Here is a 15,013-nt window from a genome sequence, read left to right as displayed (position 1 = left end):
AGGAAGAAATTCTTTCCTGTGCAGTGACCGAGCACTGTACGGATTGTCCAGAGAGTCTGTGAGTCTCCCTCACAGGAGACATTCCAGAACCACCTAGATGCAATCCTGTTCCATGTGCTCTGAGATGACTCTGTGTGAGCAGGGAGGTGGGACCAGATGAGCCACTGTGGTGCCTCTAGCCTTACCCATTCTGTGATTCTCTTCATCTGGCTTAGATAAAAAAACCATGGGTTTAACATGTCTTATGTCAATAAAAAACATCAGAAGCCAGGCTGATCCACATCCCAAAGGCTTCAAGTTACAGGAGCCAAGGTGGGGCTGATGGATGGATCCAGCTCCTTACAATGCAGCTCGGGCAGCCTCAACACAATACCCCCTAGAGGGAATGGGCTACCCCGAAAGACTTTGTCTGCAGAAAAACTCTAGCTGAAGGCTTAAAAGAAAAGAAAATGAAAGACAACATCCAGACCATGAGAAGTGTCTGCACCCAGAGTTCAGAATCTGCCACTTAAGAAATGCTGCCAGAGCTCCTGCATGATGCAAAGATGGCAAAGAAGGAATCCATTCACCACAATGCAGAGTCCCACAGGCTTTCATTTACCTGGCTTTTTCACTCTCTAGGGCATTCACAGAAGCCTGCAATTCTGAATTTTGCTGTGCCACTTCTTCCCATCGATTCCTTTCCCTCTCCAAGTTCTGCAGATGCACTTGCAGCTCCTTGTTCTGTTGTTTTGCCTCCTCCAGCATCTTCTGGGTGTGCTCAACCTCCAACTGCTTCTGCCTGGACTCTTCCTGGGCCTCCCTCACATCTTGCTGGGCTCTCTGGACAGTCATTTCCTGGGACTCTCGGGAGGCTGCCAGCTGAGATGTCAACTCTCCCACCTCCAGTCAAACAGAACAAAGCAGTCAGAGGCTACAGCCACAGCTTGTCACTGTCAGCCACAGCACAGGCTGTGAGCAAAGGCAAAGGACAACTTTCCATTTCTCCCTGTCCTGAGAGCACCAGATTCACACTGGATATGGACAACTTGTTGCAGTCTCCAAGTGGCCCACCACCAAGGGCACCTGAAAAAGCACCTCCCACACCAAGGCTAGCAAGGAGAGGCCAGCAGGAATCCTTGCTGATGCTTGCTGGCCAACAGCCCAGAGGACTGGCCCTGCTGTCCAGAGCAGCAGCTGAGATTCAGCAGAGCTTTGGGCATCCTGAAGAGCAGCTGCCACGGAGCCCCCAGAGCCTGAGACAGCCCCAGGGATCACCCCATCAGCTGCTGCTCTGCCATGGAAAAGCAAGAAGGCCACAGACCCCTCCCTGCACGGCTGCAGTGCCACTGCTGTTTCACTCACCTGCTTTTGTAAAGCCTCCCTCCGCTCAAGGAGGAGATTCATTTCCTCTTTGAGGCCTTGTAGCTCTTCCTCGTGCCTCCTCTGCGCTGTCTGGACTTCACTGCGAGCTGCCTGCAGCTCAGCTTGCAGATTTGCCTCAATGGTCTGGAAAACAAAATGCAGAGCAACTTCCTGGGACCTGCCCTCCGGCTCAGCTTGTTCTACGTGCTGCCTCAAAATCCCATTGCTTCAGCTGCTTCTTTTTGCTTCTCTACCCAGCTCTGCTTCAGCTGCAACCTTCCTTCCAGGGCTGAGCTCTGGAGCTTACCAGGCTCTGTGCTCCCAGGGCCTGAAGCAGCCCTTGCCTCCTCAGTCCCAGGAGCTGCCTTTGGTGCCCTTCTCACTGCCCTGCCCTCTGTTGCCTGCCTACTCACACTTACCTGCCCCTTCTCTTGCTGCTCTTTCAGCTCCTGCCTGAGCTGCTGGACCTGCTGGTGTGCTTGGCTGAGCTCTCCCTGAGTTTGGAGCAGTGCCTCTGATAAAGCACTCTTCTCCTTCTGCTCTTCCAGCAGCACCTGCACAGAAGGAAAGAGCAGAGGGCTTCACACTTCTCCTGCAACATCCGTGGCAGAGGCAAAGACTGATGGGCTCACGTGCTCTCACAGCACTGGGCTGCAGCTCCCCTGGGCCACTGCCTGCCCCGGGGCAGACACAGCTTCCCAGGAAGTGACTTAAAACACGGCCACAAAGACATCTCTGGGTTACTGTTCAGAAATACTCCAGGCAAGTCTTGGAAAAGATTTTTCTCTTGTCAGTGTTCCTGTTGCGCCCTCCCCTTTCCCACATAAGAAAAGATCTACAAGCTCACTTTGGCTACGAACACATGCCAGTACACACCAAAAGGGGAGCGGAAAGAGAACAGTGAAGGTACCCTGAGGTACATCTTAGAACAACAGAGCACAAGAGCAGCAGAAAAATCTCAGCTGACAGCTGATGTTTCTGCCTGGCTTCCTATGAGAGGGCTCAGTCCTGGTCCCAAAGACAGCCCCATTCAGCTTTCACCTCCCCTAATTCAATGTAGAAGACACAGAGGGCAGGCTCCACACAGCCCCATGTCCTGCCATGTCCCACAGCTCCAGCTTTGCAAAAAATCACACCAGTTCTCCTCTCACAGTCATTACCTCTCGCTTGGCATCTTCAAATCTAGTTCGTTCCTCTTCTTGTTGGGCCAGCAGGGTGGCAACTTTCTGCCTCATCTCAAACAGCACCTTCTTGTGCTCCTGCTCTCTCTCTGCCTTCTCTTTTTCCCATTGCTCCAGCGTCTCCTGCATCTCTGCATGGTGCCTTTCACGCACACTTGACTGAGGAGGGGAGGAAAAATTTGCAAGATGAAGTCCCAGGCAAGCTCCTTGCCGAAACAGGTGAAGCTTCATCCCTCCCACAACCCCCAACGGGAAAAGACAACAGCACTCCAGAAACCGTGTCCTGTCATGGAATTCAAAAGGAAGCTCAGCAGGTGCAACAATCACAGACTCGTGGAACCTCTTATCTTGGCAAAGACCTTCCCAAGCGTTGAGTCCAAGCATTCAGAAAAGGAGGTGTCACCTTCCCCTCTCTGACGCCCCAGTCACGAGGACTGAAGGACCAGGGACAAGGGGCCTGTTCCATTTGCTTCCAGCCCAAAGCTAATCCCTCTGTCCACCGTGGAAGCACAGCAAGAAAGGAACCGAGTTCCCACGCCTGCAGCCAGCAGCACTGTTGGCATCTGCTCCACGCTGGCATCTGCTCCACGCTGGCATCTGCTCCGTGGCAGGTGGGACTCAAGGACAATCCTGCCCTGGGCTGCTACGCTTTGGGTGGGCACTGCCCAACCTGCTCTGGAACTCCTCTTACACCCTCACTGAAGCTCTGGCTGCATTTACTGTCCCAGCACCATCCTGGGGGCCTTCAGGCACTTCCAAGTCTGAGCTGCTGGTTCTGCTGCCCGGCCCAGCAGCGGGAGGCCTCTGGCAGAGGATTGCTGCCCTTTCACACCCTCAGGCTCTGCTTGTGCTAAACCAACCCACAGGGCTGGCTTGGACAATTCAGAAGTGTACTGTCCCCTACCAGGTCTTGCAGGAGCTTCTTTATTTCCAGCTGCTGAGCAGTTCTCTGAAGCCTGAGGCTTTCGTGATGCTGCTGCTCTGCCTGCAGGAGCTGTTGAGCTGTGTCCTCCCTTTCCTGCCTCCTGAGAGCTCTCTCTGCTTCCAGCTCACGTTGCAAGCACTTCACTTCTCCTGCAAACACGACCAACACCAAGAGTCAGAGTCTCTACTGACTTTACTGACCTCAGGCCCTTTGAGTGCCACCAGCCCCACCACTCCTCAGAAGCCCTGTGGACAGAGGCAGCTTTACAGGGTGTTTAGCTGCTCTAGGAAGGGGCAGCACCACAAACAAAGCACACGAGGTTCTCACCTTCTAGCACCTCCTTGGTCTGTGTGACTGAGAGCACTTGAGCCTCCAGATGGTTCCAGGTAACCTCCAGCTGAGATATCTGCTGCTGAGCAGCACACAGCCTGGAATCCAGGCTCTCCTTTGCTGACCTACCAGTTGCACACACAGAGAGACATGAGTTGCTTGCCCCAGATTCCCACAGCCGGTTATTCCAGGACAATGTGGCTCAAGATCCTCACACCTGAGTATGGGAAATGAGTGACGTGGAAACTCGCCCAGACAAGGCACATTTGTGCCATGTCAACAGCAGAGCCGGGCCCTCAGAGTGACTGCCCAGGCCTTCCCTATGGCCTGGCATAGCACAGACAGCCCAGCCCAACTTGGCCTCAACAGCCAAATCTACATCTGAAAAGCACAGAGAATACTAGAAACCCCTGTGTAGTGTTTACCACCTTTATCATTACAGCTCTTCAGCCCTGTCCTGCCTAGGGTTTGCTCCCTGCCTTTACCTGGTCTCTGCCAGCTGCTTGGAAAGGTCATGTTGGTGGCGCTCTGTGGCTGCCAGTCGGCCCTCAAGGGCAGCCTTCTCACGGCCCAGCAGCTCCTTCTCTCTGCACACCTGAGCCATTTCATGCTCTTGGCCAGAGGATTCCTGGCGCAGCTGCTCCAGAGCCCTGCCCAATGACTCTTGCTCCTGGGAAACCTGCAAGTGGGACAAGGTACAGCTCGAGCCCTTCCTCAGGAGCCCTGTGCAGAGCCAGCCAGTGGCACCTCGCAGGCAGCCAGAGGACAAGGAGCACCTGTGCTCTGGGCTCAAAGTTTCACAGCACCTGTCCTGGGCAGCTCTGATAGCCTGGGCTGCCAAAAGCCTCTGGCACTGTTACCTTGCAAGTGCTGTGTCAGGCCCTGCTGCCCTGCCTGGGACCAGACAGCTCCTTCCCAACAAGCATCCCTCCTCCAAACTCCCTGTTGTCACCCAAAAGCACTGCATCTTCTACAATTGCCACTTGGCAAACAGAATTTCTCTCTGGACCTATTTCTTTGATGGACAATTTCAGGAAGGTTTGACAAAGCAAATTTAATTGCTGAATCAAGCCCCTTTAATTGCTGAGCCCCTCCAGCTCCCTCAGCCACTCCTGGTCACTCCTGTGCTCCAGACCCTTCCCCTTCTCTGTTCCCCATTTTTGAGGCTCTGTGGCTGCCCAAAGCAACACATTTTGCAGAAGCATGCAACGCTGTGCTGATGAACATGCATATTCCTGGCTAATCAGTGCATGTGCCATCTTGAGCCAGGTGTTCACAGCAGTGTGCCTGTCTTCTACTGCCAGAAACAGCATCTGGGTTGATCTGGCTGCCACAACTCCCACTCCCACAGGTGCTGCCTAGCAATAAGGTGTTCAGAGCCATGCTAACATCATCCCACTCTTGCTCCAGCTGATCCCTCTGAAGCTGCCATTCCTCCAATGTCTGCCTCTTGACTTCCAGCTCGCTCTACAACAGTGGGTCTTCTCCCTCGAGTATAGCCAAGCCCTTCACTGTACAAGAAGGGGCAAGACGGGTTTTCAAGGGAAAACCAGTCTCATTTCCCAAACCAACCTCCATTCTGTCCTGCTGCTCTGTCTGTTCTGCCTGGGCTGACGCTTCCTTCCTCTGCTTGGTGTTCTCCAGATGGACACCCAAGGCTCCTGGCTCCGGGATTCCAGTGCACTGCAGCAGCATTTCCCTGGACATCTCAAAGTTTGCACGGTCACTGCAGAGACAAGGCTCAGTCAGAAGAATCAAGAGGCCTGAAGAGTCAGCAATGCCATTTTCAGCACTCCAGGATGGAGCTGGGGGTAGTGGGCTAAGGAAGACCTTGCTCCTTCCCTCCCAAGAAAATCCTCCAGAGGCAATGGGAAAGGCAGGATTTTGCCTTCCCTCAGTGAGAAGCAGTGGCTGGGCAGGGGTGCACAAAGAACAGAACTCGAGGAAGCAGCAGGGCAAGAAGAAGGAGTCTTCTATTCCAACATGGCTGTGCAACTCCCAGACAGCCTTGGGACTCACAGTAGAGCATGAAAAAACCAGACAGCATGATGCTCAAGAGCCACACTGAGGCCTACACATGGTAGGCAGGTGACTTCTTCACCCAGGGCACCTCTGAACTCCCAGGCCTGCAAGCAGATTGTTTCTGGAATGCAGGAGGAGGAGGAGGAAACACTCACCATCTGATTTCTTCTACCAGAGAGTCTATGTGCTGGACGTGCCTTCTGATCCTCTGGCTTCTCTCCTCCATTTGATCAAAATATTGCTGCATGCGCCCCCAGGTCTCTATAGCTTCCTGAACCAATTCCAAGGGATGCTGTTCACCACTGGATGTCAGAGTTGAGAGGATATTCCCAGGACTGTCGGTGCAGATGATGGAGTTGGCCATGCCGTCACTGTTGTCTACCAGTGCCTGAAAGCCCACATCCAGCTGTTAGTCAGGTATTCTGCTCCTATTCCAAAGCAGCACTGAGATGCTTCTTCTGATCCCACAAGAACCAGCGTCCATTCATGGAGAACCAGTTTCAAAGTGCCAGCCAGCTCAGCAGAGTTTACTCACCTCAGGGGCTCTGGAGGAAGGTCCCTGCTGAGAAAGCCCTCGAGCTCCCTGCAGGAGCACAGGGAAGAGCACACTCAGACTGCATGGCTGCCCCTGAGGCAGTCACCTCTGAGTGCTTCCCAGACTGTCCCAGAGCACAGCAATTCCAGCTGAGCTCTTCCTCCCCTCCTTGGCAGTATTTTCAGCCCAGTAGTTTGACAGCAGTGCAAAGGAACATGCTGGAAGGTGTCTCATCACTTGTAAGAACACGAGAAGGGGAGTTGCCCAGAGCCCCACCCAGTCTGCCCTTGAACACTCCCAGGGATCCAGGGGCAGCCACAGCTTCTCTGGGCAACCTCAAGACTGGGTGCCAGGGCCTCAGCGCCCTCATAGGGCAGAATTCCCTCCCAGTGTCCCATCCATCCCTGCCCTGTCTTGGTGGGAAGCCTTCTCCTGTCCCTGCAGGGCCCTGGCTTAAAACCCTCTCCAGCTCTCTTGCAGCCCTTTCATGCATTGGAAGGGACTCTAAAGTCGCCCTGGAACCTTCTCCAGCCTGGCTAACCCCAACTCTTGCATCCTTTTCCCTTGGCACATGTGCTCCAGCCCTTGCAGCATCTTCCTCTCATCCTTGTGACCTCCTCTGGGCCCCTGGGGGTCATTTCAGAGATGCCTGGGAGAAACCCATTCTGGACTCTGGGAAGCACTGAGGCTGGGCTGTAATTTGGGTGAGGGGAAGGCAATGAAAAGCTGCTCCCTTGTTTGTGCCCACCGCCTCCAGTGGGACAAGGACAGAGGAGGAGATATGGCTGTGCTCTGGGATGGCCAGGAGCCACCCATTCCCTCCCACACTGTCCCCACAGCGAGCACCAAAGCCTCTGCCAGCTCTGGAACAGCCAGCTGTTAATCCCTTGCTATTCCCAAAGGGAACTGTTCCCCGAGGCACAGCCCAGGCCCTCTCCGGTCCCTGCTGGGCTTGGCACAAGGAGAGCAGCAGCTTTTTTCACTCACCCGCCGGGACTCCATCTTCCCCTTTCACAAGGAGTGAGAAACAGCAGTGACCAAAGGCCCTTGGCCTTAGCAGGGTCTAAACCCCAGTGCCCAAAGGCCCTTGGCCTTAACAGGGTCTAAACCCCAGTGACCAAAGGCCCTTGGCCCTAGCAGGGTCTAAACCCCAGTGCCCAAAGGCCCTTGGCCTTAACAGGGTCTAAACCCCAGTGACCAAAGGCCCTTGGCCTTAGCAGGGTCTAAACCCCAGTGCCCAAAGGCCCTTGGCCTTAGCAGGGTCTAAACCCCGGTGCCCAAAGGCCCTTGGCCCTAGCAGGGTCTAAACCCCAGTGCCCAAAGCCCTTGGCCTTAACAGGGTCTAAACCCCAGTGCCCAAAGGCCCTTGGCCTTAACAGGGTCTAAACCCCAGTGCCCAAAGGCCCTTGGCTCTAGCAGGGTCTAAACCCCAGTGCCCAAAGACCTTGGCCTAAAAGGGTCTAAACCCCAGTGCCCAAAGGCCCTTGGCCTTAACAGGGTCTAAACCCCAGTGCCCAAAGCCCTTGGCCCTAGCAGGGTCTAAACCCCAGTGCCCAAAGCCCTTGGCCTAAAAGGGTCTAAACCCCAGTGCCCAAAGGCCCTTGGCCTTTGCAAAGTGTAAACACCAATATCCAAAGGTTCTTGGCCTTTGCAGGGTCAATAGCACAAATCCAAGTGCCCTTGGCCTTTGCAAGGTCCAAGCCCCAAAGATCATGAGCTGTTGGCAGCTTCAGGGTCCAAACTCCAATAGCCAGGAGATGTTGACAGCTTCAGGGTCCAAACCCCAATAGCCAGGAGCTGTTGATTGTTGTCAGGGTCCAAACCCCAGCATTCCATGGCCTTTGTGACACTTGTCAGGGTCCAATCCTCAGCATTCCATGTCCTTTGTGATGGTTGTCAGGGTCCGACCCCCAGCATTCCATGGCCTTTGTGACATTACCAGGGTCCATAGCCCAGCATTCCAGGGGCTGTTGGAGAGGCCCTCCATGGCTCTCCCCCCATCCCAGCTCCCTGCTGGTCCTGGCACGGGCCCTGCCTCCCCCGTGTCCCCAGAGCCCTGTTGGGACACTGGGCAGGGACCTGGCTCATAACATGAGCTCGAAGTTGCTGCTCCAGACAGTGTCAGTTTTAAGGCTCAGCATTCTCAAGACCTGCAGGCTCTTTAGGGATGTGCTTAGTTCCTGAGTCACAGGAATTCTTCTGTCTTTCCTGACAAAGGATAGATGGAAGAAAAAGCCTACAAAGGATCTTGCTGATTACAACTGTTATGTGTAGTAGATGTAATTCGCGCCATTTCCAATATGATATATGTGATATTTGTTAAAGTATACATGTTTGTATTAGGATTCCCCCCCCACCCTCGCAGGAGAGACCAGGTGTATTTTAGAAACTGATTTACAAGTAAGAAGGAGTGGCTCGCCAGGAGATGGGCCATGTCTGGGGAAATACAGAAACCCCAGGTGCTGATCGTGAACGACCCGAGATGGATATCATGGAAATACTTGGGCAGATACATGTGAATCAACAAACTCCAGACACTGAATTGTTCTTCCTCATCACCAAAAAGAAAATCTTATTAACACATAGACTCTGAATAGAAGAAAAGACTGATTGCTGAAATCTTGGCCTCAGGCGGAATTTTCCGTGTAAAAATCCCTTGTGCCAGGATGGAGGTGTGTGGGCACGGAGGAAAACCTCTGATGAAGCTGACTCCTTGTTGCACACCCAGGGCCGACCCCGGGCTCGGCTCTGTTCTTTCCTTGTGGCTGGCTGGATAGAATTTGATTGCAAAATAAATATTTTATTTTTCATATTAATTTGGCTGGACAAATTTTCATTTATAACACAACTCTTCATGAAAAGTAAAGCTTTGCCTTTAGAACAGCCACATGAGGAGGAAGAATGGTGTTTCAGGGGCTTTTCAAATTTCTACAGAGAAATGCCAAGAGCAGCAGTGTTTAAGGCTCACAAAATTAAGAATCCTGAGACAGACACAAGTGCATTTATTTCTCTGCTCTCTTTTGGCAATATATCACTAAGTCTTCCAGACAGAAGTAAAGTCTTGCTGCTTACATCAAAGATTCCTCTCTAGAAACAGACCTTCAAGAACTAAATGAGCCTTCTTGCAAAAACTTTGGCAGGTACTTTTTGCCCTCATCTTCGACAGCGCTCGTCTGTGACCTAGGGAGGAATTTTGTACCCGCGTTGACAGGAATTGGCTCCTGAGCAGGGCACAAATCCTGCGTGGAAGAGAAGAGCTGCACCTGCCTTCTGCAGGGCCTGTCTCTCCAGAGATGACGGCCCCAGGATGTCACTGCCAAGTTAAGGCTCAGAGACCGATGCAGCTTCAAGTCTCTGCTTCCACAAGAGCAGCTTTGGGCTCCTTGAGCTTCTACTAAATATTACTTAATTCTGAGAGATTCCTAAAGGGTCTGTGGGGTTTTTCTTGGTTTTGCCATGTTTCAGTGCACAGTTTTCCTTTCCCACATTCCATTGTTTAAATGTAACGAAAACATAGCCTAAAATATTTCACACTTATTCACATTTATTCCATGTTGGTTGGTTTTGTGCAAATTTGGAGGAGGTTTTGAGGCTTTTTGGGGTCATTTTGTGTACCCTGGCAGCCAATCCCTGAGGCACGTTTCCCCGCTGTCACTCACGGAGGGCGGCTGGGCTGAGGCCGGAACTTCTCCCCGCCGCTCGCCTGCCTCGCTGCCAGGGGCCCCTTGTGACTCTGAGCTTTGCCCAGCTGCCCCAGGCTGGACTGGTTTATACTGGTTTGTTCTCCCCCTGCCCAGGGAGCGGAGCTCCAGCACCCCCCAGCCCCAGAGTGTCAAATTCCCGTGGCTACAGGGTCGTGTCTGCAAAGGAGACAGAGGAGTCCTGTAGCAGTCCCTTGACTGGAACAAAGGGAGAGAGTCCATCAGGGTCTCTCTCGATTAGCTAGAGCAAGTAGCCTTCTTTTCTCCTTTCCCGGCTGCATTTTCTCCTCAGTCCCTTTCCCCCTTGGCTGAGCTGCTTGGGAGGTACTCGGCACTTCCCTATCCGCCTGTCCATGCTCCCCTTAGTATGTGCCCTCTGTAAGACACACAAGCCATGATCATTGCAATCAGCTGAATCCATTCATTTGTTTTAGAAAGCTTTACTAATTGACATGGACTTCTTCTCAGGGAAGAAGAATAAAGACTTAACAGGGTCTTGAATATTAACTTTGTGAGAAATTGTGCTCACTTTTAAAATTGAAAAGGTTTATTAAACCTGAACAAAATTGCAACAAAAATCTGTGTAAAACGACTACATAATATTGGCTTTCACATTTATGTATTAGCTTTTGTACCTGCTCAGTGATTATAAGTATTTAGAAAAAGTCCCAATTGTAACTCTTTTCAGCTGCTTGTGAAGAGAATATAATCTATCAGCTTAAGTATGCACCGTACTGCTCATAGAAATAGTGTAATGAATATAATATCTGTGTATCAATTATGGAAAGAAGAGTGCGGTTCATTTATTGTACTATAGAAAAGGCTTTTGTGTAACTAAGAAGAGCAATGTAAGGCCATCCACTGACCAACCCGTCCAAGTGATAACTGTGACACTGTCGGAATCTGTGGGTATTGGTGATTCCGAGATTGTAGAAAGTCTCTGTCTTTCTGCCCCATTGCCAAAGCAGAAGCCATAATTCATCTGTGCTGTTTTCAAGGTTGTTTATTCTTGCTTATCTCTAACATGTTCTGCTGCCCTGCCGCAGCTCTGTCCTGCAGGGCAGCGTGTGGGGCTCTGCCCCCAGTGGGATGTTACAAACATTATATACCAGAAACTACGTGTACTATATTTACAATCATGTACCAATATCTATCATCTACATTAAACAGCGCGTCCCCAGCCTAAACCAATGGAAAAATGCCAACACCACGGTGAAACATGGAGGGCATGAGGAAGGAGGAAAAGGACAAGACACACCCAATTCCTCCATCTTGTCCCCTCTGAACCCCTAATCTAGAAACCTAAAATTTTACTTTTGCACCCGTGTCACACTTAATTATTACTCTTATCAAACATTTAGAACTTGTAATTCATCCTGTAAGATTGAAAACTCCTCTCCATGGACAGAGATCACAGACAGTGTCTCTCGGGGCTCTGTACAGGGGGGTTCCTGACCCCTGCCAGGGTCCCAGACCTGCCAGGGCAGCCAGAGGGAAGCCCTGGATTCCCACAACAATCCTTATCTCCCTTGCTGCTGCTGGGTGTTTGTGCCCATGTGGAATGTGTTCTGGAGATTGTTTACCCAAGGTGATTGCTTGATTGGATTCTGGTGATGGTGTTTGGATTCATTGATCAATTGGATCCACAGCTGTGTCAGGACTCTCAAGAGAGAGAGTCACAGGTTTTCAAGTTAGTAGTGAGTGAGAGCTCTTGCTAATGGAATACAGTGTCATAGAAGTAGAATAGAATAGACGATAAGATGATAGAATAATAAAGCGATTGATCAGCCTTCTGAATCATGGAGTCAGTGCTAACTATTACCCAGCTGGGGGCCTGTGGCAACAATTCCCCACCTCCCGCTGGCAGGTTCAGCCATCCCCGGGACAGCCTGGCTCCATCGCAGTAACAGTGACTTGGGAAGACAAATGCCATCACCCAAACATTCCCTTCTCTCTTCCCCGGCCTTCCCTGTGAGCACAGTGCCATCCTCTGGCACAGTAGCAGCAGCAGCTGTGTGTCCCACTGTCCCCCAGCTGGCCAGAGCTCCTGGCAGCACTGCAGGGCTCATCCCCCTCCCTGCAGAGGGGAAACATGGAGCAGAGGCCCATGGCTATCTGCAGTCCCACCACAGCTCTGAGGGTCACAGGGATGAGGATCTTGGAAGAATGGGAATCTGCCTGGAGAGGAGTCAAAGCGGTGGAGCACTGACCTGAGCACCATCGCACTCAGCAGAAAGGTGAAAGAAGGAAGAAGTGAGGAGGCTTCCCTGCAGAGGTGCCTCACTGCATCCCCTGAAATTTGTCCTACATTTGCCCCAAGTCGCTGTGTCCTACAGGCTCCTTCTTCATAGGTTCCAAGTGGTCTCATGTCTTTGTGGTCTTTTTGCCTTCACTCTGCAGTCCACATAGCCTCAATGTGGTGTCCTTGTGAAGTCATGTGGTCCCCACATGGTCTGTAACAGTCCATGGGGCTGATATATGTCTTATGTAATCTCTACAGTGCAAGAGATCTGCATATGGTCCCATGAGCCCTTTGACAGAGCCCTTTGGCCCAGGACAGTTCAGGTGTTTCTGCAGGCCAGTCTGAGGCAGGAGACCAGGCCCTGATGGCCCTGGGCCCACAGCAGTGTCCCCACATATTCACATACTACATCCCTGTAGCCATATCCCCTCGTATTCCCATACTACATCCCTGTAGGTGTATCCCTACACATTTCCATATCCCCGTAGCCCTATCCCCACATGTGGGAAACAGATTTGTAGAGAGTTCTCAAGGCCTGATGGAAGGCTCACACAGCCTCATCCATATGCAAACTTTGAGATAAGAAATGCTGACTTAGAAATGCCATGGAATAGATCAGGTATTGTTGAGAGAGAAATGGATCTAGGGAAAAGTTTCAAAAGATGGCCTTGCAAATAAGACTGGGTACTTTAGAGAAATAGAACTATGAAAGATGCAGGTTCCACGAGGAAATCCACAAGGAGTTGTTTTAGATGCTTGGCTTTAAAGCATCTATAGCATGGTGTGGCTAAAGCTGATAGGCCAAGAAACACTTGTAGTGTATTTGTAATTAGGAAATAGTTGGCTTCTGATTGTGGTGGTGTGAATTATAGCATCTGTATTGTCTCATCCTTCTCATGAGACTGAAAATAGAATAAAAGTTTTTAAAACACCTCTCAGTTACCCCATCTCTAAATCTAAACAAATATTATCCAATATCCATGTATTCCCATACCCCATCCAGGTATCCACATTCCCATATCCCCGCTTTATATAGGCAAGTTCCTGCCCCGGTCCTCGGTCCTCCCCGCCGCCTTTCATGTCTCCTTGCTCCTCGCCGCTATTTTTGGGGAAAAGAAAAAAAAAAAAAAAAGAAAAACCAGCACATTTCCCCGAATGAGCGTGTGCAACGGGGAATCGAAACTCTTGGTCAGGGAGGCGGGACCAGGAGCAGCGGGCGGAGCAGGGCCGGAGCGGAGCTCCGAGCGCCAGCGGCGGCAGCGGCACGGGGCAGCAGCAGCTGCTCCAGCTGCTCCAGGAGTGGGCAGGGGTCCCCCGCACTGCCCACCATGGCCCTCAAGCAGCTGAAGGCGTGAGTGGGTCTGGGGGCACCTCTGGGTGTTTGTGGGGGGAGACAGGGCATGGCTGGAGTGTTCTGGGGGTCACAGGGGCCGTGGGTGGGGCAGGGGGCTCAAGGGGTGCTGGGGACAACTGAAGGGTGACTGAGGGAGGTGGGGACTGCAGCGGTCAGGGCTCACAGGGAGGGTTTTTCACTGGGGGCTGCTGGATGTCTTGGTTTTGACTGGGAGAGAGATAATTTTCTCCCCAGAAGCTGCTCCAGTGCTGTGCTGGGGATTCAAAGTGAGAACAACGTTTGTAACACGCTGAGGCCCCGTTGAGCTGACTCCAAGTCAAGACTTTTCAGTGTCCCGTGCTCTGCCAGCAAGGGGAGCACGGCCAGGAGACCCAAGTCAAACCGGCCAGAGGGATATTCTGGACCACAGAACCTCCTGCCCAGTCCAGAAACTGGGAGGGGGTTGGCCAGGAGCCACCGATTGCTACTGGGGAACAGGCTAGGCATTGGTCAGTGGGTGATGAGCGACTTCTGAGCACTGCTGGTTTCTCTCAGGTTTTATTCTGTTCTCTCTCCTTCCCATTACTATTAATAGTAGTAGCAGCAGTAATGTCAATATATTTAGTCTTGTTTCAGTTATTTAACTATTCTTTACCATTTCTGAATTCTCTCCCCCATCTCTCCAGAGCAGCATGCAGCTGTGTGGGACTGAGTTACTGGCTGGGGTTCAGCCACGACAGTCCTTCTTGGTTCTCAACTGGGGCACAAAGAGTTGAGATAACAACAGATCTGAGCAGAGTGTGTTAAAACAAAATTGTTGTGAGCATCTCTTGTATTTATTTAACAGCTGTGGGTCACAGTTTGCTCTCGGAGTTCCTGCCCGTGCACTCACAGGAGCATTTTCTAAAAACCCTTCCTGGTGCGTGCAACCCCGTGGGAATGTTCATCCTCCCTTGGCTCTGGGCTTAGGTTATCATTGTGTTGTGGTTGGTAACACGGAGCTGTGCTACGAGAGAACGGCTGGAGCTGAATCGAAGCTGCCGGCTGTGCTCAGCATTGCCGTCCCCGCTGGGCTTCGGGAGCCATCCAGTGGGAACTGTCACTAATTACACCTTAGGCTTTTCTCCGGCGAGGGCCAGGCTATGAGACAAGTCTTCCAGCATAGTCTTCCCCTTCCCTTTCCCCTTCCCTTTCCCCTTCCCTTCACGGTACTCTGTGGTTACCCAAACCCTCAGGACAGTTTAAGCCCTGCCCGCAGCTCACACCATAAAGCCACTTGCTGTTCCCAGTGGGGCAGAATCAAAACGAAAAGGTAAAGCCTCTGAACCGACACAAGAACAGTTTAATGATTGAAACAAAACTAAATAGATTGATGTCACTGCTGCTACTAATAGGAATGA

At 51.8% G+C, this 15,013-nt stretch overlaps 1 protein-coding gene across 1 annotated transcript; it reads right to left on the bottom strand.

Annotated features, from left to right (window-relative positions):
- Positions 1-1,008: 1,008 nt before the first annotated feature.
- LOC140680396 (uncharacterized) lies at positions 1,009-6,186 on the bottom strand. Its single transcript, XM_072917191.1, has 9 exons — positions 5,958-6,186; positions 5,353-5,506; positions 4,266-4,459; positions 3,778-3,905; positions 3,430-3,599; positions 2,505-2,684; positions 1,764-1,898; positions 1,345-1,488; positions 1,009-1,065 (listed from the first exon to the last, which is right to left on the bottom strand). Exons 1-9 carry the CDS (start codon positions 6,164-6,166, stop codon positions 1,009-1,011), a joined length of 1,371 nt encoding a protein of 456 aa, XP_072773292.1. The 5' UTR covers positions 6,167-6,186.
- Between the last annotated feature and the right edge of the window lie 8,827 nt (positions 6,187-15,013).

Source organism: Taeniopygia guttata, chromosome 20, assembly GCF_048771995.1.
Source record: "Taeniopygia guttata chromosome 20, bTaeGut7.mat, whole genome shotgun sequence".
NCBI lineage: Eukaryota > Metazoa > Chordata > Aves > Passeriformes > Estrildidae > Taeniopygia > Taeniopygia guttata.
Note: the sequence above shows the minus strand (reverse complement) of the source record. Positions and strands in the feature narration are given on the sequence as shown.